Source organism: Nerophis ophidion, linkage group LG18 (assembly GCF_033978795.1).
Source record: "Nerophis ophidion isolate RoL-2023_Sa linkage group LG18, RoL_Noph_v1.0, whole genome shotgun sequence".
NCBI classification, from domain to species: domain Eukaryota; kingdom Metazoa; phylum Chordata; class Actinopteri; order Syngnathiformes; family Syngnathidae; genus Nerophis; species Nerophis ophidion.
This window is the reverse complement of record NC_084628.1, coordinates 25602644-25628710: the sequence shown is the minus strand read 5'-3', so window position 1 is coordinate 25628710 and position 26067 is coordinate 25602644. Positions and strand designations below refer to the sequence as shown.

Sequence of the window (26067 nt, the reverse complement as noted above, 5' to 3'; positions counted from 1 at the left end):
TGATTTGATTCGTATTCGAATCGATTTTTTATCCCCACACCGATAATATATATTTATATACAATGTATAGATATATGAACTGTATGTATACATGTACATATATATGCATGTATACTTATATACATATATATATATATATATATATATATATATATATATATATATATATACATATACTGTGGATATATAGATATGTACATATATACGGTGTCTGTATATACCAGGGGTGTCCAAAGTGTGACCCGGGGGCCATTTGTGGCCCACCACAAATTGTTTACCAGCCCACCACACATTCTGGAAATGCTACTGCAAAAATAAATTAAAAAAAAATTAAAAAGTGGAATGAGGTGAAATCTGACTAGAACAAGTTGCAATGTTGACACAAAACTGCCATGCAGGCTGTTTTTTTTTCTTTTGTCTATCTTTATTTTTCTTTTTTTTTCCATTGCTCCAAAAAAAAAAAATCAATGTTATAATGAATTATTGACCTATTCAAGGCTACAAGTATTTCACTTTAAAAGGTTTTAATATTGAAAATATTGCATATTTTGTGTGGTTGCCATACAAAAACATAAACATTTTCTTTGACAAAAGAGCATTAAACAAACAAAATAATAGTTCAAACGTAAAATCGACAGATATATCTGAAGTTGATTTCGTAACTTAAGTGTTGAAACTTAAAAAACAATAATAATAAAGTGTATCACTTTATGAGTGGAGCACCTTTTGGATCCCAAATATATTTATTGGGATTTTATTTATATTTTCACTGCGATTACTAAAAAATTTAAATTAAAATCAACAGTGTCCTGCATTATTGATCTTTTTAAGGCTCTAATTTGTGACGACCGGGGTCGCATGGTGATGCTGGTTGCGTTCTCCCAAGGACCCAGCGTGCAGGTAGGAAATTATTTATTTTAGAATAAAACAGACTTAGACGAAACCAAAAGAATTAGCATGGGAGCTAGGAAACACTAAAGGGCCTTAGCGTGGAAGCTAGGATAAACAGAACTGAGAACAAACGTTGTCACTTGTTGCGTATGGCAAATTAGGAAGCAAAGCAGACTGACGGGAGAAGGCAGGCTAAATAATGACAGTAATCAACACACAGGTGCGCGTCAGGAGCAAGCGGCAGGTGAAAACAATGAGCAACCATGGAAACAAACCGGAACCGAATGAGTCCAAAACAAACAGAAAACACAAAAAAACTCAAAAATCTAAATCAAAATATGATCCGGGCAGCGGATCATAACACCAATTACTTCACATCAAACATTGCTTTCTGAATGTTTTGGGCGGTGGGGGAAATACTGCATATTTCAGTGTTATTGTAAAAAACAAAGTTGTCTATGACAGAAAAGGCATAAAACCTTTTTGTTTTTTTAAACTTTATATCAACCAGAAGTTCATATACTGTAGATATATACTATAAGCCTTAAATAATTAAAAAAATAATGATAATTTGACTTGTTTTTAACATTAGACCCTCTATGGTCCTTGGCAGCCCTAAAGGTAAAAAAAATAAAAAAAATAAATCCATATATTTTGTTATGGTTTGAAAATGAAAAATATCAAAATGGCCCCCGCATGCTTTACTTTTTCTGTGTGCGGCCCTGAGTGGAAAAAATTTGTACATCCCTGGTATATACAGATAGATCCATACTACATATATATGAAAAACATATTCTAAATGTAAATACATTTTAGACATATATATATGTGTGTGTATATGCATATATACATGTGTGTGTGTATATATATATATATATATATATATATATATATATATATATATATACACACACACACATATATCTCAAGGGTGATGAGTCAAATGCAGAGAATAATTTCGGAACACATTCATGGGTACTTTAACTTTAGCTTAATATGTATGTGTATATATATATACATTGGTCCCCAACCTTTTTGTATCCCCGGACCGGTCAACGCTTAATAATTTATCCCGCGGTCCGGGAATTATTATTGTTATAATTTTTTTTTTTTTTTTAAATACAAAATGAATAAAAAAATTATTCTGCGGCCCGGTACCAATCGGGCCACGGCCCGGTACCAATCGGGCCATGGCCCGGTACCGGGCCGCGGCCGGGAACCACTGTATATATATAGATATATATTTATATACATACATACATTCATTTATATATAAATATATGTATGTATGTGTGTGTGTATGTGTATATATATATACATACACATACATACATTTATATATAAATATTTGTATAAATATATATATATATATATATATATGTGTGTGTGTGTATATATATATATACTGTATGTATATATATATATATGTGTGTGTGTATATATATATACTGTATGTATATATATATATATATATATATATATATATATATATAAGTATATTTGTTTACAACAGTGACTTAACCCTTTATTATATTGTTCAGTGCTGTCCTTTGGGGTCCCAGAAAGGTCATTTACTACCAAAACGCGATTCTTATTCATCACAATTCCGAATCAAATCAAGATTTTCAAGAATCAGTTTTTAAAAATGCAATTTATTTTGAGGTCATCACTGCGTTTTAGTCTATGCACGTAAAATAGTTTTTGTAACATGTACTTTTTCTTGAAAAGGTGTCATGATAATACATCGGTGTTGGGAAAACAGTGTTACATTCACTAGGAACGAGTAATCTAGTTAATTATTTCTACGTATGTTACAACACCTTTACCGATACGTTTGATGTCACGCTACTTTTGATGTGGTTCCATGTCAACGTGCAGCATCAGAAGCACAGCAAGTTCAATGCAGGAAGTATATTTTACTAAGGAAAACCAGCACCACAAAAATAAGAAGAGGCAACATCACACAGCAAACAACACACAAACGTGTGAGTAAGCCACATGCACATTAACACACACTCCTAATACTACTACGAGGTAATAATAAACAACAAATCAACACTTAAAGTGACAAGCTAGCAATCTTATAATTCCCCCGTTTGTGGACAAGGAGACTACAGCCATTGAAGCACAATCTCTTTATTAACCAGCGCTAACACAATCCAGTGAAAAGATTCAACAAAGCTGCAATGTACATTAGTGTACTATACAAACTTCCGCTGCTGAGCTAACAAACACAGCTAAGCCAAAACACTTCTCTTTCTGACATCACATGTCACACTTCACAACAGACACCATCTTTTAAAGGCACACACTGCTGTCATGAAACGTCTCAACTGCATAGATTTGAATGTTTTTTTCGGGGGGGTTTTAAGTAACGCATGAATTATTTTCCCTAGTAATAATTACATTTATTAAAGAGTAATTATGTTAGTATTTCAATTACTTGCTTGGAAAAGTAACTAAAAATAATTACTTGTTTAACATTGAATCGTAGGTTGTAAGAGTCACATGATCCTGACTCTTTACATTATCTAACAGTAGAACCACCATCATTTTTACTCTCTGACCAAAAAATGGAATCAAGTAATATTCTGATGCTATAATATGATTAAATAATGATGGAAATGTCACAAAAATAATTTGCTCCAAAGTATTTTAATAAGTTATTAAACAAAAAAAGTATCTTCTTTTTGTTGATGTCCTGTAGAACAATTAGGAGATGCAACAAATAATTACCAATTTTTTCTTACCGTGTCTTTAATTTCTTTTACTGGCAGTGTTTTTTTAACGGGTTATTTTTAAGTCTTAATGCGCTCCATCTTTTCACTGGCTCGCCAGACGTTATTATTCTACTTGTCATCGCTTCTTGTCGCCACATTCCGTTGACATGTTCTGTTGCCGCATTGTCCAGAGTAACGATTGATTTTTTTTCCATCTTTGTCCTTTCAAGTCAGTCGTAAAGATCGCCTTTTTTGTTCAGTCTTCATTCAGTGAATATCATTTATTTATATCATCAATCATAATGAGACAAATATTTTTATAGCATCTTTTTCTTAATGTATTTTTTTTAGCTTGATGATGCTATCAACAGCAAAATATAATTAATTAAATAAAAAAATATTATGAATTATTTAAAAAATAATAAATAACAAATTGCTTTTGATAGCATTATCGAGCTACAAAAATATATTTAAAAAAAAAAAAAGATGCTATTGTAGTTGGTAATAAAGAGGCTGTTGCCAAGGTGACCACTCGCTCAGCTGGCAAAAACACAGTTTTTGTTTAATTTGAGACACCAGTGGGCCCGTCTCCCTCATCAATATCCCAGCTGGGCGGCCATTGTCCCGCCGCGCTCCGTCCCAAACCCTGGCTACCGAGCAGGACCCCCGGGATCAAAGGCCGGTGGGATTACCCCCAACACAGAAGGAAGTGCTTGAAAAGGATGCAGGAATGCTCCTAATTACCTGCTGCCTTTCCGATGTCCTCCGGTCCGGTCCGGGTCGGGACGTCAGGCTACAGTGAGCCTATGAGGAAGCAGCGCGCTGTGACATGAGAGTGATATGAAGAGGACACTCCATGAGTCCTGGGGTAGGGGTGGGGGTGGGGGGGCGCATTCCGGTATCCGTGGAGACCAGCGTGTGAGAAGAGGGGGTCAAGTGGTGTGACGGGAAGATTACAGATGTCCTCCTGTGTCTCCTGTCGCCGTGACGACAAGCTCCCATCTGACTTTGTTTTTTTTTCTTCTTCTCCCAGGTTGGCCAATCAGAAGAGAGCTTGAACGGCGGGCAACACGGCTGCTGGCAGGGGTCAAAGGGCACCATGGACAGTGGCCTTAGGGTCCTCCTGTCCACTGTGCTGTGTTTCAGCCAGTCCCTGCTCGTCGGCTGCACACGTGAGTTACTGTACCTCCGCCAAGGTCAAACACGCCCAATCGGGGTCGTTCATGTGACATATTTATTATTTTAAAAAAGTCATACTACGGAACTTTGATTCACAAACTTAATTGGTTCTTGAAAAGGTTTTGTAAATGGAAAAGTTTGTAGAGTGAAGCGCATTTGTCCATAAGGAACAATGTTAATCTGAATAATGGGTTCCAGCCTTGACAAAAGTCCCTTTTGTACACTTTGAACACAAGATGAAGTGCTATACAGCAGTGTTTCTTAACCATAGGGCTGCCCAAAATATCTGTTTCTCAGCTGTGGTTCGTATGGGCCACAGCAGTATTTAGGCCTAAGTGGGAAACGCACGGCCTGCCACTGGTTTTACTATAACCACAAGTTACTTCCACAGACAGTCCCGTTATAAAGTGTTAATGAGCGAGAGTATCGGGGAGCACCAAATCTCTTCTATCAGCGCGTCTCAATTATTTTTTTTTACGAGGAAGAAGTCAGTCCCGGAATTGATTAGTAATGATCAAATTACAGTAAATATTGTATATATTACATATTGTTATGAAGGTGTCTGTTCCTACATTATTTATATACTTGCAGAAGTTGCATTGTGTATATTGTACATATTACATATTGTTATGAAAGTGTCTGTTACTACATTATATATATACTTGCAGTGTGTATATTGTACGTATTACATATTGTTATGAAGGTGTCCGTTACTACATTATAAATATACTTGCAGTGTGTATATTGTACATATTACATATTGTTATGAAGGTGTCCGTTACTACATTATATATATACTTGCAGTGTGTGTATTGTACATATGACATATTGTTATGAAGGTGTTTGTTACTACATTATATATATACTTGTAGTGTGTATATTGTACATATTACATATTGTTATGAAAGTGTCTGTTACTACATTATATATATACTTGCAGTGTGTATATAAAACATTACATATTGTTATGAAGGTGTCTGTTACTACATTATATATATATACACTTACAGTGTGTATATTGTCTATATTTATATGAAGGTGTCTGGTTTTACAATTTTTATACACTTGCAGTGTGTATATTGTACATATTACATATTGTTATGAAGGTGTCTGTTACTACATTATATATATACTTGCAGTGTGTATATTGTACATATTATATATTGTTATGAAAGTGTCTGTTACTACATTTTATATATATACTTGCAGTGTGTATACAAAACATTACATATTGTTATGAAGGTGTCTGTTACTACATTATATACATATACTTGCAGTGTGTATACTGTATATATTTATATGAAGGTGTCTGGTTATACAATTTTTATATACTTGCAGTGTGTATATTGTACATATTACATATTGTTATGAAGCTGTCTGTTGCTACATTTTATAGATAGATAGATATCTATGCACTTGTAGTGTGTATATTGGACATATGACATATTGTTATGAAGGTTTCTGTTACATTATATATATACTTGCAGTGTGTACTGGTATATTTTACATATTGCATATTGTTATGAGGGTGTCTGTTACTACATTATAAATATACTTGCGGTGTGTTTATAAAACATACTACATACTGTTATGAAGTGGTCTGTTACTACATTATATATATACTTGCAGTGTGTATATTGTACATATTATATATTGTTATGATGGTGTCTGTTACTACATTAAACATCTACTTGCAGTGTGCATATAAAACTTATTGCATATTTTGTTATGAAAGTGTCTGTTACTACATTGTATATATACTTGCAGTGTGTATATAAAATGTTGATGGAGGGTTTTGAAGTTGTTTTAGAGGCTTTGAAGACTCCTATTGGCCGCATCTTACTTCCCAGGGGGTGATCAAGGGGATGGTTCAAATGCAGAGGACAAATTTCACCACACCAAGTGTGTGTGTGACAATCATTGCTTTAACTTTAACTTTCAGAGCGTTTTTCATCATCCTTATAAACCTTAAAAAAAAATTTTAAAAAATAAAAAGAAGTGTGTGTTCTTGTCTCTCATAATGATTGTGAACGAAAGGCAAAATTCCCAAAAAAGTGCAGTTCCTCTCTAAAATAAAACTGGTTTTGTTTAATAAAATTCTACCCAAACATTTAATAAAGTAGTTTCAGTGATCCCACCCCTTCATTTGAGAAGCACCGGTGTGAAGCGTGTTGATTGGTGGACGTAGAATGGTCACTTCCTGAATGGCGAGAAGACCAAAATAAGAAGAATGATGCCTTACTTTGTTTTTCCAGTGGCCACGCCATGATGATGTCACTGCTACACACAACTGCAATAAACGCGGACCACTTAGTAAAAACTGTCATATTCTCTACATTCATCATCTATTTCATGTTTTTTTTTTCCCCTCCTCAGTTCAATTCCCGTCTTTCCGCTCTGAGCCCGCCTCCCTGCTTCAGAGTCCTGGCTCTGTGGCTCGCTTGCGCTGCTCTGTCCGCCCTCCATCGGCGGCTGTTTTCTGGCGCTTCAGAGGGGCCCCCCTGCAGGCCGACACCCTGCCCGGCGTGGAGCTGAGCAACGGGTCCCTCACCATCTCCTCCCTGGGGGCGGCCCACGTGGGCGTCTATCAGTGTGTGGCACGCTTGCGAGGCGGGCCGGCCGTCGCCAGCCGCTATGTGCGCGTGACTTTAGCAGGTATGCAAACTTTCACTCTCATTAAAGCAGGGGCCGGACAGGAAGTAGCTTTTAGAAAGGGAAGCGGGTGCTGAGGGAGGACGCCTGTTGTCAGCCGCCGAGTGGCGTCGGGAAGGAAGCCGTCGTAGTTTTTACTCGGCGCCCTTCCATCTTTGTCTTAATGAGCTGAGTTTTCTTCTCCCAGTCAGCATATTGTCCAAACTTCTTCCTGTCCGCAGACATCTCACAATACCAAGACACCCGCAGGCGATCGCTGTCGGTGCAGGAAGGCAGCAGCGCCCTCATCGAGTGTCCCCTTCCTCACAGCGCACCCCCGGCGTTACCAAGGCTGCGAGTGCGAGGGGAGATTGTGGACACGTCCTCAGGTAGGCTGGCAGATTTTTTCTTCAGAAAGTGGTGGCTCCTTTTCGTCTTGCATGTGCCTGAAAAAATTGCAACTCAGCAAAGCACTTGGGCTGTGTGGGCGAGCCCGTCCCTGTTTGGTGTCGGAGTGGGCCATCAGATGACGTCATTTTATCAATGGGATATGATTTACCTGAGCGGCTAGGCGACATCAAGAGTAACAAGCAGTAGAAAATGGATTACAAAGGACAGATTTAAAAATAATAATAATAATTACCGGTAACCCCTGATCGAAAGGGGTCTGAATACTCTACAAACATAGGTTTGGCATCACTGATACCCATACTTGCCAACCCTCCCGGATTTTCCGGGTGACTCCCGAAATTCAGTGCCTCTCTCGAAAACCTCCCGGGACAAATTCTCTCCCGAAATTCAGACGGAGCTGGAGGCCACACCCACTCCAGCTCCATGAGAACTTGACTCAATGTTGTGATGTGACCCTCTTAAACAGGACAATAAAATAGAATATCTGTTCTGAAGCCCACAGTAAAGACATAACTTCATCACGTCGCCTGGTTATTGACTCCAACCCAATATATTACAACGTCGACGAGCAAAATGAAGAAATACGCTTGCAAGTTCCAGAACGATAGGAAACAAGAATTTCAGTTTATCCAGGAGAGTTCAGAGGAGAAGGGTTTTGTAGAACAGACTTCTCCATTGAACACGGCGGCCGAACGGATATACTCAGCCATGAATGGTCAGCGAAGCACAAAGCGTCCGCAGCGCGGCATCGTTCACAACCCAGTATTATGGCCCACCTCGCGAAATGGAGACCCGATGGTGTATCTTATGCCAAGACAAAGATGGCTATGCTGATAGCTGGAAACAACATCCCGTTCTCCTTAGCGGATGTCTTCAACAACACCGTGAAGGATTTTCCCGGATTCGGAGATCCCTCGCTAGTACGCAAATGGCAGAACAAAGGTTACTCAAATAGTGAAAGGTAAGTGTTGTTGTTGTTTTTTAGTAACCAGCAAGCACAGTGCAGTTAGTAGAATAACTGTGTATTTGATAGGTGCCGTCTAAAATTCAACTATTTCTTTTATTTATATACATATAATGAAATACATATATATAGCTAGAATTCACTGAAACTCAAGTATTTCATACATGTGTGTGTGTGTGTATATATATATATATATATATGTAGGTGTGGGAAAAAATCACAAGACTACTTCATCTGAAGTAGTCTTGTGATTTTTTCCCACACCTACATATTGCGCTCTACCACGGTATCGAGCACTATTCTCCGGATAATCCAATCAAGACATATATATATATATATATATATATATATATATATATATATATATATATATATATATATATATATATATATATATATGCATGAAATATATATGAAATTCTCGAGTTGGCGAATTATACGCCACCCCTCTTAACCACGGCCCCCGCCCCAACCACGCCTCCGCCCCACCCCCGACCACGCCCCCCACCTCCACCTCCCGAAATCGGAGGTCTCAAGGTTGGCAAGTATGCTGATACCTGATGCTACATTTTCTTATTCTCTGGCAGAGCAGGGGTTTATGAGCGGTGTTACCAGTCAGAGTTACGATGCCACGCCAAGCTGCATTCACAGACAGTCCCATGATAATGTGTTCATGAGCGAGGGCGAACAAGAAGCACCAAATCTATTCGTGGCGCTACGAATGATTGAATGTATGAAAAAGAGTGATTGGTTTTCACAGCCTTTGTGTCTCTTTTTTAGACGACTACTTAGTTCTCCCGTCTGGGAACCTCCAGATTGTCTCCGCCTCCGCTCGCCATCAGGGCGTTTACAAGTGCGGCTCGTACAATCCTGTCACGGGCGAAAGCGTCACGCAGACTCACGGTACCAAAGTCACTGTCAGGCGTAAGTCGGCAACCTCCGCTGTTCTTTGAGTTTTTTACTTGCAGCTTCTGACATTTTGTACGGTTTGCTTAGACTCCGCCTCCACCCCTGTGCGGATTGTGTACCCCGCCTCCCCCGTCATGGTGGTGCTGCAGCAGTCCCAGCCGTACACGCTGGAGTGCGTCGTGTCCGGTAGTCCCGCGCCGCCGTCCACGTGGCTGAAGGACGGGAAGGAGGTCCCACCGGGGCCATCGCTGCGACGACGGCACAGCAATTTGGACTTTGTTGCCGTGACGAGGGACGATGAAGGAGTGTACGCCTGCACCGCTGAGAGCGAGCGGGGCGTGGCCGTCAGCGCCAACTACACCGTCAAAGTTCTCGGTGAGGGAGCGACTCCCAGTGTCTGTTATCTGTTCTTTGGAAAGTCTGACAGGAATCTGGCCCATCGCAGAACCGGCATCCATCACGGCGGGCCTCACCGACCAACGCGCCTTTCCTGGGTCCGCCGCTCGTTTTACCTGCGCGGCGGCAGGAAACCCCACCCCCAACGTCACCTGGCTGTTCAATGCCGAACCCGTCGCCACGTCGAGTCACGTTCGGATCTCGGGGAACTCCCTCGTCATCACGGCCGTCGCTCCGCAGGACGAGGGCGTGTATCAGTGCGTGGTGGACAACGATGTCTGGTCGGCACAGTCGTCAGGCCTGCTGACAGTGCAGTCAGGTATGTAAACATCGGCCATGTCAGCCCATTTTCTCATTAAATATAGAGTGAAACTTCCATTCACAAACTTAATTGTTTGTATATATGTATTTGTGTGTGTGTGTGTGTGTGTGCGTGTGTGTGCGTGTGTGTGTGTGTGTGCGTGCGTGTAGACGTATATGTATGTATATGAATGTATATATGTATACGTGTGTGTATGTATATATATGTATATATATATATATATACATATATACTTATGTGTATATATACATGTGTACATATGTAGATATATGTACGTGTATATGTATGTATATGTGTATATATATATATATACATGTATATATATGTATATATATATATATACATGTGTATATATACATGTATATATGTGTATATGTAGGTATACATGTACAAACCCCGTTTCCATATGAGTTGGGAAATTGTGTTAGATGTAAATATAAACGGAATACAATGATTTGCAAATCTTTTTCAACCCATATTCAATTGAATGCACTACAAAGACAAGATATTTGATGTTCAAGCTCCTAAACTTTATTTTTTTTTGCAAATAATGATTAACTTGGAATTTAATGGCTGCAGCACGTGCCAAAGTAGTTGGGAAAGGGCATGTTCACCACTGTGTTACATCACCTTTTCTTTTAACAACACTCAATAAACGTTTGGGAACTGAGGAAACTAATTGTTGAAGCTTTGAAAGTGGAATTCTTTCCCATTCTTGTTTTATGTAGAGCTTCAGTCGTTCAACAGTCCGGGGTCTCCGATGTCGTATTTTACGTTTCATAATGCGCCACACACTTTCGATGGGAGACAGGTCTGGACTGCAGGCGGGCCAGGAAAGTACCTTCACTCCCTTTTTACGAAGCCACGCTGTTGTAAAACGTGCTGAATGTGGCTTGGCATTGTCTTGCTGAAATAAGCAAGATGAAAAAAAAACAGCGATTAGATGGCAGCATATGTTGTTCCAAAATCTGTATGTACCTTTCAGTATTAATGATGTCTTCACAGATGTGTAAGTTACCCATGCCTTGGGCACTAATGCACCCCCATACCATCACAGATGCTGGCTTTTGAACTTTGCGTCAATAACAGTCTGGATGGTTCGCTTCCCCTTTGGTCCGGATGACACGATGTCAAATATTTCCCCCAAAAATTTGAAATGTGGACTCGTCAGACCACAGAACACTTTTCCACTTTGCATCAGTCCATCTTAGATGATCTCGGGCCCAGAGAAGTCGGCGGTGTTTCTGGATGTTGTTGATAAATGGCTTTGGAAGAACTAGTTCTTTATGGGTTCCGCCTCCCCTTAAGTGCTAGCAACCCGTGTTGACTTTTACAGTCACACAGTAAAAGTAGTACCTGGTGCAACAGATGAAAGGGTTAAGGGGAGTCGCTGTTTGAGTGTTCTCCGTCGAAGGCCAAGGCCGCCCTCCTTCCTTGAGCCGCCCGCGCGTGAGAGTGAGCTTTGTGCACGCCGTCGGGGATAAGTCCCCGGACGCTGGAATGTGAGGAGTAGCGGTGAAGGGTTAGGAGCAGACCACATGGCTGTCAACCTCGTACACAACTGCCTTTCATTTATGGAGGTACCACAACACCCACCCACTCCCTGCGTACTCCCCCGCCATCACCCCCTCCTCTCCTATCACCACACGTGAAACACCAAACACGAGGCCGACAACAGAGAAACCGGCGGTCAGTTTGTGCTTGAAGGTACCAGCCGGCGAGCTGATCTCGGGAAGTCTGTTATTGTTACTCACCTCGGACAGAACGCAGACGTTGTCTGCTTGGTGGTGTTGTCTCCCTCGCCATGGCAACGTGAGATGCTGTCGTGTGGTAGTTTGGCATGTGCTTGTTTCCTTGTAATATGGAGGAGGGTCATCATCTGAGAGATGTTGACTTTTAAAGTCTGGTGAACTTTGTGTCCATGTTGATCGTTTGTTGTCGACCACTCAGTGGGCTGCAGTGTCTGTAGCTACACCCATTTGGTACCCGACCACAGATGCTTAGAAGCAGGGCTGTAAAACTCGTTTTCATTAAGGGCCGCATTGCAATCTTTGTGGCCCTCCAGGGGCCGCATGTAACAGATAAGATGCATGAATATAAATGCATAATAGCCTTGTTACACTATTTGCAACTTATTTTCATTATTATGTGTTTTAACTGAAGTCAGAAGATGTTTATTTTTGATAACCAAAATAATAATACATCTTTCTGCAGGAACAGTTATTGAAGTGTAGAACATATGCAATTTGTTAAAATGTCAATTACATATACATTTAGCCAAAAACTGCTTTATTATTTGCAGCTTGGCGCACATAAATGATCTGCCGGTCCACATTAAATGATGTAGCAGACCGCTTTAAATGGTGTGGCGGACCACATGACATGACGTGTCGGGCCATTTCAATAATGTGTCGGCCTACATAAAATGATGTGGCGGACCACTTAAACATGATTTTGGCAGGCCATTTTAAATTATGCAGCAGGTCACATTTAAATGATGTGTCGGCCCACATAAAATGATCTGGTGGACCTCTTCTAAATTATTTGGCGGGTCTCAAAAAATTATGTGGCGGAACTCATAAATTGATGTGGCGAACCTCATAAATTTATGTGGCGGACCACATAAAATGATGTGGCGGACCACTTAAACATGATTTTGGCAGGCCAATTTAAATTATGCAGCAGGTCACATTTAAATGATGTGTCGGCCCACATAAAATGATCTGGTGGACCTCTTCTAAATTATTTGGCGGGTCTCATAAAATGATGTGGCGGAACTCATAAATTGATGTGGCGAACCTCATAAATATATGTGGCGGACCACATAAAATGATGTGTCAGACAATAAAAAATGATGTAGCAGACTTCATAAAATTATGTTGCGGATTGCATAAAATGGTGTGGCGGACTAGATAAAATGCTGTGGTGGACCACATAAATAGATGTGGCGAACCACATAAATGATGTGGTGGACGTCATAAAATGATGTGGTGGACGTCAAAAAATTAAATGGTGGACAATAAAAAATGATGTGGCGGACAAAAAAAAACATGTGGCGGACCTCATAAATAGATGTGGCGGACCACATAAAATGATGTGGCAGACAACAAAAAGTTATGTGGCAGACCTCATAAAATTATGTTGCGGATTTCATAAAATGGTGTGGAGGACCTTATAAATAGACTTGGCGGACCAGATAAAATGATGTGGCGGACCACATAAATAAATGTGGCAAACCACATAAAATGATGTGGTGGAAGTCATAAATAGACTTGGCGGACCAGATAAAATGATGTGGTGGACCACATAAATAAATGTGGCAAACCACTTAAAATGATGTGGTGGACGTCATAAATAGACTTGGCGGACCAGATAAAATGATGTGGTGGACCACATAAATAGATGTGGCGAACCACATAAAATGATGTGGTGGACGTCATACAGTAAATAGACTTGGCGGACCAGATTAAATGATGTGGCGAACCACATAAAATGATGTGGTGGACGTCATAAAATGGTGTGGTAGACGTCAAAAAATGAAATGGTGGACAATAAAAAATGATTTGGCGGACCAAAAAAAATATGTAGCGAACCTCATAAATAGATGTGGCGAACTCATAAAATGTCCTTAAATTTCACACCTGTGTTTGGGTAACACAAATGTCAGATATGTACTAAACGTGTGGCTTTGAATGTCCATTCTCCATCATTTTCATAGTGTGATGATAAAACTGAACTGATGTACTTTTAAAAATACTGCTTAATTGAATTGTGCTTTAAAGTGTCCAGTATTTTAGCTCAGTGTGCAACAACATAATTTAAATATTGGTATCATCTGGCAAGAGGTGAAAATGAACACATGTTCTATAACCACTAAGTACATCAAAACAATACTGTGCTACTAAATGTGATCATAAATGACAACAACAGTGTTTTACCTTGTAAAAAGAACAGCAATGGTGTGGAGCCTTCAAGTGTATAAAAACACTATATTGTTATTAATATTATTTCAATTTGGTGGAAGTGTGACATCGTTATGTAATAAAATAGGCTCATAAAAAATATTTTTAAAGACACATCTTTGTGTCAACATTTCAGCCTTTTTATCATCACATTACACATTTTGTTGCTTTATTTTGATGAATATCTAGTTTTGTTCATCTCATTTCTGCAATGTACCATAAAAAAGAGGTGCGTTCAGCAATTTAAAGCAGTGGTGTTCAAAGTGTTGCCAAGCGACAGACGAGTGTTTTCTTACCACTTATGGACGCCATCAAGGTTGACTTGATGCACACTCCCTGGGCTTGTGGTGGCGGACCTACACTCTCGCTGGAACAATGTCGTGACCGCTCATGTTTGATTCTTGAATAAATGCGTTTTTGCGTGTCGGTATCATAGTAATGATTCTTCGAGCAATGTGTTTTGGGAATATTCATCACGTTCTTACACCCGAGATGGTTTATTTTGTTTTGCCGTGTAAGGCAGCGCTTCCTCCGCGGCGTCCTCTGCAGCCACGAGTCAAGAGGACTGCGCGTAGAGTCTCTCTGGCATTTTAATGGCTGGCGTGTGGAATGTGCGGCAGCTGGCCGCGCTCCCAGGATCAGGTTTAGTGTTACCAGCCTGCAGCGCCATGCTAACACACACACACACACACACACACACACACACACACACACACACGCCGGAACAAAACATTGCAATATGTCCTTGTGGTAAACCTCTCTACTCTGACCTCTTCCTGCATGTGTTTGGGGCCGTGAGTGTGTGGCACACTCGCTAGCTGTATCAAAACTAGGGCCGGGTGATGAAACAATGTCAATATATATCGCAACAGACACATACGTTATCAAGATAAATAAACACGTTCGATATATATACAGTATATATATTTTTTTACCTTTTATGTCGAAGGAAACCGGAAGTTGCACAGCATGGTAGGTTGCATGAACAGTTGGACCTGCTCTTTGGTAACCGAGCAATGCAGAAAGTGATCACTGAGCCGTGGGAGTGGTACACTAACAGCCAATCAGGTGACATTATCAACGATCCAGTTTGGTCGTGGCATCTTGTTGTCTGGCGGTTGATTCTTTGCATGGTGTGGGAAGGGAAAGTAAAAACGGAGAAAAGAAAAAAAAATCACCTGGAGAGTATGGCACTTTTTTTTTAAGTTTTCAAATGGACCGTCGTAATGTGACCAATGTAGTCTGGAAATGATGAATGGCAAGACCGCTAATACCAAACTACCTTCGCCGCGCTTACCCTTTAGATCACAGCTGTTACTTCCTGGCACTCAACCTGCAGAAAATAGTTATTTTCCGATTTCTCTACGTTTACATTTTCACACTTTGCACTATTTTCCTATTCTTTATGAAAGATTTCTTACATTTTCTCACTTTCATTTTAAGAGATTATTGTTAAGTGTTTAATGTGATTTTAATATTTTGTTTACAATGTTTTCCATGCTTGTGTTGACGTTTCCTGTCTGCCTTAATCAGAGGAAGGTTACATTTCAAATAAAATATATCATTTTCTATTTTCTCCTGCTCCCTATATTGCCTAGGTCCTAAAAAATATCAATAATGATACCAACCGACACAAAACACTGTATTCCATTGTATTCCATTTATATTTACATCTAACACAATTTCCCAACTCATATGGAAACGGGGTTTGTGTATATATATATATATATATATATATATATATATATATGTATATGTATATATATATATATATATATATGTATATATATGTGTGTGTGTGTGTATATATATACATACATATCTACATATACATACATACATATATATGTATGCATATATAGATATGTATATATATGTATGTGTATGTATGTGTATATATATGTATTGGTGTATATATATATATATATATATATATATATATATATATATATATATATATGTATGTATAGATATGTATATATATGTATGTGTATATATATGCATGTGTATATATATGTGTGTATATATGTGTATGTGTATATATGTATGTATATATATATATATATATAAATATATATATATTTATATATATATATATATATATATATATATATATATATATATATATATATATACATACATGTGTATATATGTATATATACATGATAAAATGATAAATGGGCTGTACTTGTATAGCGCTTTTCTACCTTCAAGGTACTCAAAGCGCTTTGACACTACTTCCACATTTACCCATTCACACACACATTCACACACTGATGGAGGGAGCTGCCATGCAAGGCGCTAACCAGCACCCATCAGAAGCAAAGGGTGAAGTGTCTTGCTCAGGACACAAAGGACGTGACGAGATTGGTACTAGGTGGGGATTGAGCAAGGGACCCTCGGGTTGCGCACGGCCACTCTATCACTGCGCCACGCCGTCCCCATATACATATATATGTATACATATATGTATATGTGTATGTATATATGTATATACGTATATATATTTATGTATATATATATATGTGTATATATATATATGTGTATATATATATGTATGTATTTATATATGTGTATATATATATATATATATACATATGTATGTATTTATATATGTGTATATATATATGTCTGTATTTATATATGTGTGTGTATATATATATATATATATGTATGTATTTATATGTATATACTGTATATATGTATGTATAGATATATGTATATATATACTGTATATATATATATTTATATATATATGTGTGTGGATATGTATATATAAGTATATATATTTATGTACATATATGTGTATATATATATATATATATATATATATATATATATATACGTGTGTGTTTATGAATGTATATATATATATATATATGTGTGTGTATATAGCTAATTGCTGTGAATGTGTATATATACATGTATATTTATTGATACCATTTTTAATAAAATATGAAATAAAAACAATTATATATATATTTCTATATGTACGAAAGTACGGTATGTATTTATTAATTCATCTTTATCTTCTTAAACTTTTTTAGAGCTGCGCTTGGGAGTCGCCGCTCCTGATGTTCCTTCGTCGCTCCCGCCCATGCAGAGCGATGAAGGCCGCGAGCGCTTACTGGCGGAGGACGAAGACGAGGTCGACAGCGGCGGCGACCGCCTCACGCCAGATGCTCCCATCATCATCAGCCCGCCTCAGACGCACAAACCTGACGTGTACGACCTGGAGTGGAGAGCGGGCCCCGACGGAGGGAGCCCCATCAACGCATATTTTGTCAAATACCGTAAGGTATGTCAAATTCAGTCATAGAAATAACAATCATCTGCTCCAGGGTCAAACTATTACCATTTTTCATCAACTACACAGACAATGTCGCAGGTCATGTATTAAGTGACTTAAAAATGTTTTCCCTCTGACTTCAAAGAATGTGATGTCAGGGTGAATCTTCTTGTGGCAGTTCTGGGTTGTAGGGTAACCATGGCATAGTTAACCATTAGGCTTTTGCAGAAAGTGAGTACAAAGCATGATTAGAAGTGCAAGCTTTCTTATATTGCTAATTATTTTTTTTATGTCACCTGAGGTATGAGCCTACAGCAGGACTTAGTGCTCGTTGAGAAAAGCGGTATGCGCTTCGGTTCAGAATTTCTGAAAAGTAGTTTTATTGCTAATGTTTTTTTGTTTTTTTAAAACGTATTTAGATTCTGGTTACTAGTCACATACAACCACAAAGTTGCTGAGTTGGCAACACTGCTCCTCTTTGCTATGTCTTCTTATTCTCTGGCAGACCAGGTGCATTATAGTGTGTTTATGAGCGAGGGAAATCAGGTCGTGTCAAATATATCTGTGGCGGTACAAATTATTTTACATCAATTAAGTTTTAATTTATACATTTAGAATAAATATTCATTACAATAATTCATATAATATTATTTATGTTTATATATTTTTTACAAATGTATTTTTCAGTATTTTTTATTATTCAATATTTCAATCATAAATTATTTGTATAATGTGTATACATTATTTTAAATGACCAGACTGGGAAAGGAGATATGGCTTATTTATAGTAGCACATTGTGAATGTATAATATGTATATTATTACATGTCATTAGTATATTAGTCTTCTAAAATCAGCCTGGTGAGACTGACTGATCACTCTTCAGCACTTTTATGGATGTGATAAAAGTTTGTTGCTGAAATAATGCTAAATTATAATATCCTGAACAAGTGGAAATTTGCTTTTGGTCTATTTTTCTTTTTTTCTTTCTTTTTTTTGTAAACATTTCGAGAAAATGAACATAGCCCTTTTGTACAAAACAAAAATGTCCCCTCCAGTGGACTTTTGTTTTTGGTCTATTGCTTTTATCAGAGACACAGATTTGGGCGAAACATAGCATGTGTACAATTTTGAGGACAACAATTTTTTTTTCTTCCCATATTGGAATCAGGCTGTACCATAACAAAATCAGGCTATAACATAACAAAATCAGGCTGTAACATAACAAAATCAGTCTGTAACATAACATAATAAGGCTGTAACATAACAAAATAAGGTTATAACGTAATGTCACAAATTAAGGCTGTAACATAACAAATAAGGCTGTAACATAACAAAATAAGGCTGTAACATACCGAAGTAGGGCTGTAACATAACAAAATCATGCTGTAACATAACAAAATAGGGCTGTAACATACCTAAATAAGGCTGTAGCATAACAAAATAAGGCTTTAACATAACAAAATAGGTCTGCAACATAATAAAATAAAGTTGTAACATAAAATAAGGCTGTGACATAACAAAATAAGGCTGTAACATAACAAAATAGGACCGTAACATAACAAAATAGGGCTGTAACATAACAAAATAAAGCTGTAACATAACAAAATAATTATTTAACAAAACAAAAGGTGGAAAAAGTGAAGCACCGAAAATACTTTCCAGATGCCCGGTATATTCATGAATTAGTTCCTGTGACAAGCGGCCCTTATAGGGCAGCCATAACTGCCATGAGGCCCTCAGTTTGAAACCTCTGATGTAAATGTTGGTCCTCAGTGACGTTCATGCTAAGATTTTGTCTACTTCATAAAAAAATTGCAAGTGTTCATGGCTTGTTTGTGTTACAATAAAATTGAAATTAACTGTGTTTCCCATTTTCTGTTTTGCCTAACAAGCTCCGACTGTAAAAGGGATTTGAAGCTCGTTGGCAGCAGAAGTCCAACTTCATTTCCCGCTTCTGACCTTTCCTCCGCTCTGTGCCTCAGGTGGACGAGACGGCCACGGCCATGGAAAAGTGGTACACGGTGCGCGTGCCGGGCAGCGAGCGCTCCCTGCGCCTTTCCGAGTTGGAGGCGTCCAGCCTGTACGAAGTTCTGATGGTGGCGCGCAGCTCGGCGGGTGAGGGCCAGCCCGCCATGCTCACCTTCCGCACCGGCAAAGGTGCGTACGCGCCCATGTCCACAGCGATTAGTGTTAGCCGGCAAAACCTTGCCCTTAGATGTCAAGTTTTGTCGTCACGCTTCGTGGAAAAATTCCGCGGGGGGAAGAAATACGTATTTGGACATTAGATTCATGGTTCATGATGATTATTTGCGTGCAAGAACACTGCTCGCATTCAGCCCAACTTGTTGACTTCTTCCTTGGTCATCATTTCCATGTTCGGCAGCCAAACGGTCGACTGACAGCTGACGCCTGCTGGCTAATTTAGCCATGAGCCATTCATATGTCACCTTTTCTATGGAAAATACCACCTTTTCTATTGAAAATAACACACCTGAAACTTGAATATTAGGAATTATAGTTATTACAAATGCTGTTATGTCCTTAAAGGACACAGGCAAAAAATGTATATATTATACAATAATAAAAGCTCATTGTGTTTACAAAAACACAAAAAAACTGAGTAAATTGTATATGATATAAATAAATGTGTCAGATAAATATTTTCTTCCCTTTTAATTATTAATAAATGTAATCAATATATTAAGTTTTAATTAATATATTCGAATTTAATAGTATGTATAGTCATAGTTTTTATAATGGTATTTTATTAGTTCTATTATATAAGTATATTATTATTATTATTATATACATGCATACTCCTAATTTAGTTATGAATTATTATACTTTTTCGTAAGATTTTTGAATATTATACGTATATACTGTATGTGCAGACTTTATAAATAAGTTAAAAAAATAATGCTGTAGTTCATTGTATACAAAGTAAACGTGAATAAAAATGTTTGTCTTATTACTTAAAATAATTTAATAATGTAATCAAGAATGTACTTGTTTGCAATGTAAACATTTTAATATAATATTCTATTAATTATTTTTTATATATTTTATTTTAAATGTATTTATAAGTATTTTTGAATTATTAAATATGTAAATTGTTTATAAAAAAAATGCATTGTAAAATGTAACTTTTTTGTATAATTTATGTACAGTATATTATATCTACAGACTTTAGGGACAACCTGTAATATAAATGACTAAAACATTATCATACAGTATAGTGTATACTATGTAAATATATGAACGTGAATAAATATTTTTGTTTTTTACTTAAAATAATTAATTAATGCAATCAAGACAGGTTTTTATTTGTAATGTGTACATTTTAATATAATCATTTATTTATTTTTTTCAAATGTATTTATTTGTAACTATTTTTAAAGTATTATGTATGTAAATGGTTTACTCAAAAAATAATTGTAAAATGTAAAACATTTTTGTATAATGTATGCACAGTGTATTATGTGTGCAGACTTTAGGGACACCCTGTATTATAAATGAGTAAAAGATAATTTTGTAGTATATGTTATATGATGTAAATATATAAACATGAATAAATGTTTTTGTCTTTTACTTAAAATAATATATCAATGTAATTAAAAGATGTATTTATTTGTAAAGTATCCATTTTAATATAGTATTCAATTAATGTTTTTATATATTTTTTCACATTCATTTATTTATAAGTAGTTTTAAAGTATTAAATATGTAAATTATTTAATTACTCCAAAAATACATTAAAAATTGATTATAAAATTGTAACTTTTTTATATAATGTATTTACAGTATATTACATGTCCAGAATTTCCAGACTTTTGGGACACCCTATAGTATAAATAATTTTATAATATATTGTATACGATATAAATAAGTAAATGTAATTAAATACTTCGTTATTTATAAATTTAATTAGAAAATGCATTTATTTTTATTCATAATATTAATTATTTTTTATATATTTTTTCAAATGTATTTATCACTATTTTAATAAATATTTGATATTTAAATTTTTGGATTATTCAATACTTAAATTGTAAAATTAATTATTAGATGGAAACTTTGAACATTGTATTTACAGTATTTTAAATGACCTAACTTTTGTAAAAAGTTATGAATAATTCACAGTACACTGTGTATTACGTACATCAGGACATGTCATTAGCATACTAGTGTTCTAAAATAGTTTTTTCTTCAAGATCTGATTATTTAATTTTGTTGATTGGGACAAGCGGTAGAAAAAGGATGGATGGGTGGAATGTTACAAATGTTTTAATTGTATGACAATGATAAAGCAAAAGTCCTTCAATAAACAATATATGGTAATTTGCATACTGAAGACTGTATACAACTTATAAAGTACTTTTTGAACAAAAACACTGAGGTCATGTTACCGTATTTTCCGGACCATAGGGCGCACCGGATTATAAGGCGCACTGCTGCTGCATGGTCTATTTTTGATCATTTTTCATATATAAGATGCACCGGATTATAGGACGCATTAAAGGAGTCATATTTATTATATATTTTTTTTTAAATGTAAAATACTTCCTTGTGGTCTACATAACATGTAACGGTGGTTCTTTGGTCAAAATATTGCATGGATTATGTTTTACAGATCATCTTCAAGCCTCTTTCTGATGGTCACATCAGCATGTGCCATTTTGTGGGCGGTCTTATTTACGTGGCTCACCTTCGACAGCGTCTTCTCCCCGTCATCTTTGTTGTAGCGGTGTAGCGTGCAAGGACGGGAGTGGAAAAAGTGTCAAAAGATGGAACTAACTGTTTTAATGACATTCAGACTTTTCTTCAATCAATAACGGAGCAGCATCTTCTAGTCCGAAACAACAACAGTGGAAATGCCCATCCTTCCATTTTCTACCGCTTATCCCTTTTGGGGTCCTGTGAAAAACCGTCTGACCGGAACTCTCTAATAACTAAAGTTCCTTGGGTGAATAATGTAAAATGTTTTAACACTTTCATGGCGAGTTTACTGACTGATGTAAGTAAGAACTTAACACTACTTTATATTAGAAATGGCAACAGCGGAAGATGAATGTCCCATAACAAGAAGGTAGATTAAAAAAAAGAAACTTATCGACTACGATGTTGTCACAGACTACAAAGGCGGACACGTGCAATTTTTTTAGGATTAATGCAGATCCCAAATACGGATCAGCAGGTACCAGAAGGTAAGAAAAGTTCTAATATTGCGAAACAAAACACCAGCTAATGTCATACCTTATACACACACCATAATAATACACCTTTGTTTAATGCGCCGACAATCCATAGAGCGGTGCGGCTTCAGAGTTTACCTAAGTCCTACTAAAACATTTTGATAGAATTTTGGGCGCCGTTTCTAATGTTCTATATTTTTAATGGAACATATCAAATGTGTGCCCTGTGATGAGGTGGCGACCTGCCTGGGGTGTACACCGCCTTCCGCCCGAGTGCAGCTGAGATAGGCTCCAGCGACCTCAGCCACCCCAAAAGGGACAAGCTGTAGAAAATAGATGGATGGATGGATGGACATATAAAATGTTTGTATTGTTTGCTTGAGTCATATTGACATCATATTGCAGTCTACACATATCTCTTATGTTTGACTGCCATCTACTGGCCACACTTATTACACCATGTACCAAATAAAATAGCTTTGAGGTCTGTAAGCAAAACCAGAATTATTCCTTACATTAGGCGCACCGGGTTATAGGGCGCACTGTCGAGTTTTGAGGAAAAAGAAGGATTTTAAGTGCGCCTTATAGTCCGGAAAATACGGTCAATAAAATGCGTTGTAAATAAGCATCCAGCGTGTATACTTACAGTGATGAAAAGTGTTCTGAGGTTTTTGGATCAAAAGGAAATAAGAACAACCACAAAGGTGGTGCAGCCAAGAATAATGGTGAGCTGCAAGGTTCCAGTAAGCAGCGATGGGATTGGACGACACGGCTCAGTGTTTTTATCTCAAATTGTACGCCTCCTCTCAGGGAAATATTGTCAACAAAAGAGCGTGGTTATTCTTTTATTACACTTCATCAGGAAGATTGATGTTCCTCTCCTTCTTCAAGTCTCCTTTACGATCAAACGTGAGAGAGTAGACCGCAGAGGCAGAATCAGCAAATCATGTTGGGGGGGTTTGTGTGGGGTTAACACACCTGCGAACACCTGGCTGACAGCCGCCTCTCCCGCAGAAAAGAGCGTCTCGACAAGCAAGAAGCCCTCCAAGCCCCCCGTGGTCTTGATGCCGCCCAAAGCTCCGGAGGACAAGACGGTCAACACCCACTTTGGAGTGGTGATCCACGACAGAGGTCAGTGTGGAACTGTCAAATACACACGCCTTCTTCTAACCTTCTCTCCGTCTTACTCTGCCGCCTGTCTAATGTCAGCTACCAAGTGAGTACATCTTCCTCTGCTCCTCCCCCTCTCGTGTCGTCCATCCCTCCGAGTCGTGACACGGCCACGCCTCCTTCAAGACCTCACCTTCTGTCTCTCTCTCTCTCTCTCTCTCTCTCTCTCTCTCTCTCTCTCTCTCTCTCTCCTCCAGTGCCGGAAGCCCCCGACAGGCCCACCATCTCTATGGCGACCGAAAGCTCCGTCTACGTCACCTGGATTCCCCGAGCCAACGGCGGCTCTCCCGTCACCGCCTTCCGCGTGGAGTACAAGCGGGGTCGCGGCCCCGAGTGGGGCGTGGCGGCCGATAAGATCTCGCCACTCAAGTTGTCGGTGGAGGTTCGCAATCTGGAGCCTGGTGAGCCAAGATCATGACTCTTCCGCACGTTACTCAGTGGCTTAGTTTAACCTACTCAGTGGCCTAGTGGTTAGAGGGTCCGCCCTGAGATCGGTAGGTCGTGAGTTCAAATCCCGGTCGAGTTATACCAAAGACTATAAAAATGGTACCCATTACCTCCCTGCTTGGCACTCAGCATTAAGGGTTGGAATTGGGGGTTAAATCACCATAAATGATTCCTGGGCGCGGCACCGCTGCTGACCGAAGCTCTACTGTCCAAAGACAAAACCTAGTAACTCACTTCTAGCTAATTTTGAGAAAACAAAGGAAAACCAATCTATCTTGATGCTGTCTTACAAAGATCTACAAAGTCATCTAACGCAGTGGTCCCCAACCTTTTTGTATCCGCGGACCGGGGGGGTGTCCTTTTTTTTTTCTTTTTCTTTTTTTCTTCTTTGTCATGAAAAAGGGACGTTTTTGTCATGAAAAAGGGAGTTTTTTGTAGTTGGTGCACTATTTGTAAGTGTATATTGTGTTTTTTATGTTGATTTAATAAATAAATAAAAATTATTATATATATATTTTTTTTAATAAAAAATTCTTCTGCGGCCCGGTACCAATCGGTACATTCAGTGGTTGGGGACCACTGATCTAACGTATAGATGTTTTCTTGAGCTTTCATTTTCTTGCCGATTGAGCCATGGATTGAATCTGCTCTCATGAACGTGTGCCCTTTCTCCAGATATTTTATCAAAATCTCGGGTGGGCCCCATTCTGCGTTTGCACATTGGGCAAGAGTCGTGTACAGCGTCCAGTTTTTATTTTGACCTCCAGAGTTATCTTCCCAAAAGAGTATGCAAGAGGAAGAATCAAGAACAATACATTTAATGAAGGTGCTTGCAACGTCCTGGGCCAATCTTCCAAATATCCCCTCGTGCCATAATATCACATAATCAGGTTGACCGCCGGCCCCCATTCGTGCAAATGTCTCATTAAAGACAATAAGGCGACTGACAAAGAAGCTCCGATTGGTCCCTTGAGATACTAGGTGTTTCTGTTGTATCTACGCGGTTATGTGGTAGTTGCTAGGTCCTGCGATGCGCGTAACAGCTTACTTACAGAACAAATTACAATATCACATACACTAATGTAAAGCATATCACCTAGGAACTCCAAAATTATTATCAGCTCAGTTTTGACCAAAATTGAGTTACTGGGTTTTGCCTTTGGACGGGAGTGCTCCCCTCACCCAGGGGTGATCAAGGGTGATGGGTCAAATGCAGAGAATAATTTTGCCACATCTAGTATGTGTGTGACAATCATTGGTACTTTAACTTTATGGATGTGATGCTACAGTGTCATATCCTCAACTCGTGTCCTCTGCAGTTGACTTTTGTTGCATGTAAACATTTTGAGAAACACCCTGTTATGCGAAACACACATGTCCTCTTTTGTCTATTTGTTTTGTCAGAGATACACAATTAGAAGGAAAAAAAGCCCTTTTATGAGAAACACAAATGTCCACTCCAGTTGTCTTTTGTTTTTTGTCAATTTCTATGATCAGAGATACACATTTTGTTAAAGAAATAGCTGTGATATGTAAAACACAAACGTCCACTGCAGTGGACTTTTGTTCTTGTAATGTCTGA

At 38.1% G+C, this 26067-nt stretch overlaps 1 protein-coding gene across 1 annotated transcript in view; it reads left to right on the top strand.

Annotated features, from left to right (window-relative positions):
- The window catches only part of cdon (cell adhesion associated, oncogene regulated), a 71161-nt gene that overhangs the window by 24133 nt on the left and 20961 nt on the right, over positions 1 to 26067 (top strand). Inside the window, exons 2-11 of the mRNA XM_061877852.1 lie at positions 4645 to 4783; positions 7167 to 7445; positions 7664 to 7810; positions 9577 to 9720; positions 9793 to 10080; positions 10151 to 10420; positions 17433 to 17683; positions 19659 to 19833; positions 23883 to 23999; positions 24236 to 24439. Of these exons, the coding sequence (XP_061733836.1) occupies positions 4711 to 4783; positions 7167 to 7445; positions 7664 to 7810; positions 9577 to 9720; positions 9793 to 10080; positions 10151 to 10420; positions 17433 to 17683; positions 19659 to 19833; positions 23883 to 23999; positions 24236 to 24439 (1948 nt within the window). The 5' untranslated portion in view covers positions 4645 to 4710. The remainder of the gene's footprint in view (positions 1 to 4644; positions 4784 to 7166; positions 7446 to 7663; positions 7811 to 9576; positions 9721 to 9792; positions 10081 to 10150; positions 10421 to 17432; positions 17684 to 19658; positions 19834 to 23882; positions 24000 to 24235; positions 24440 to 26067) is intronic.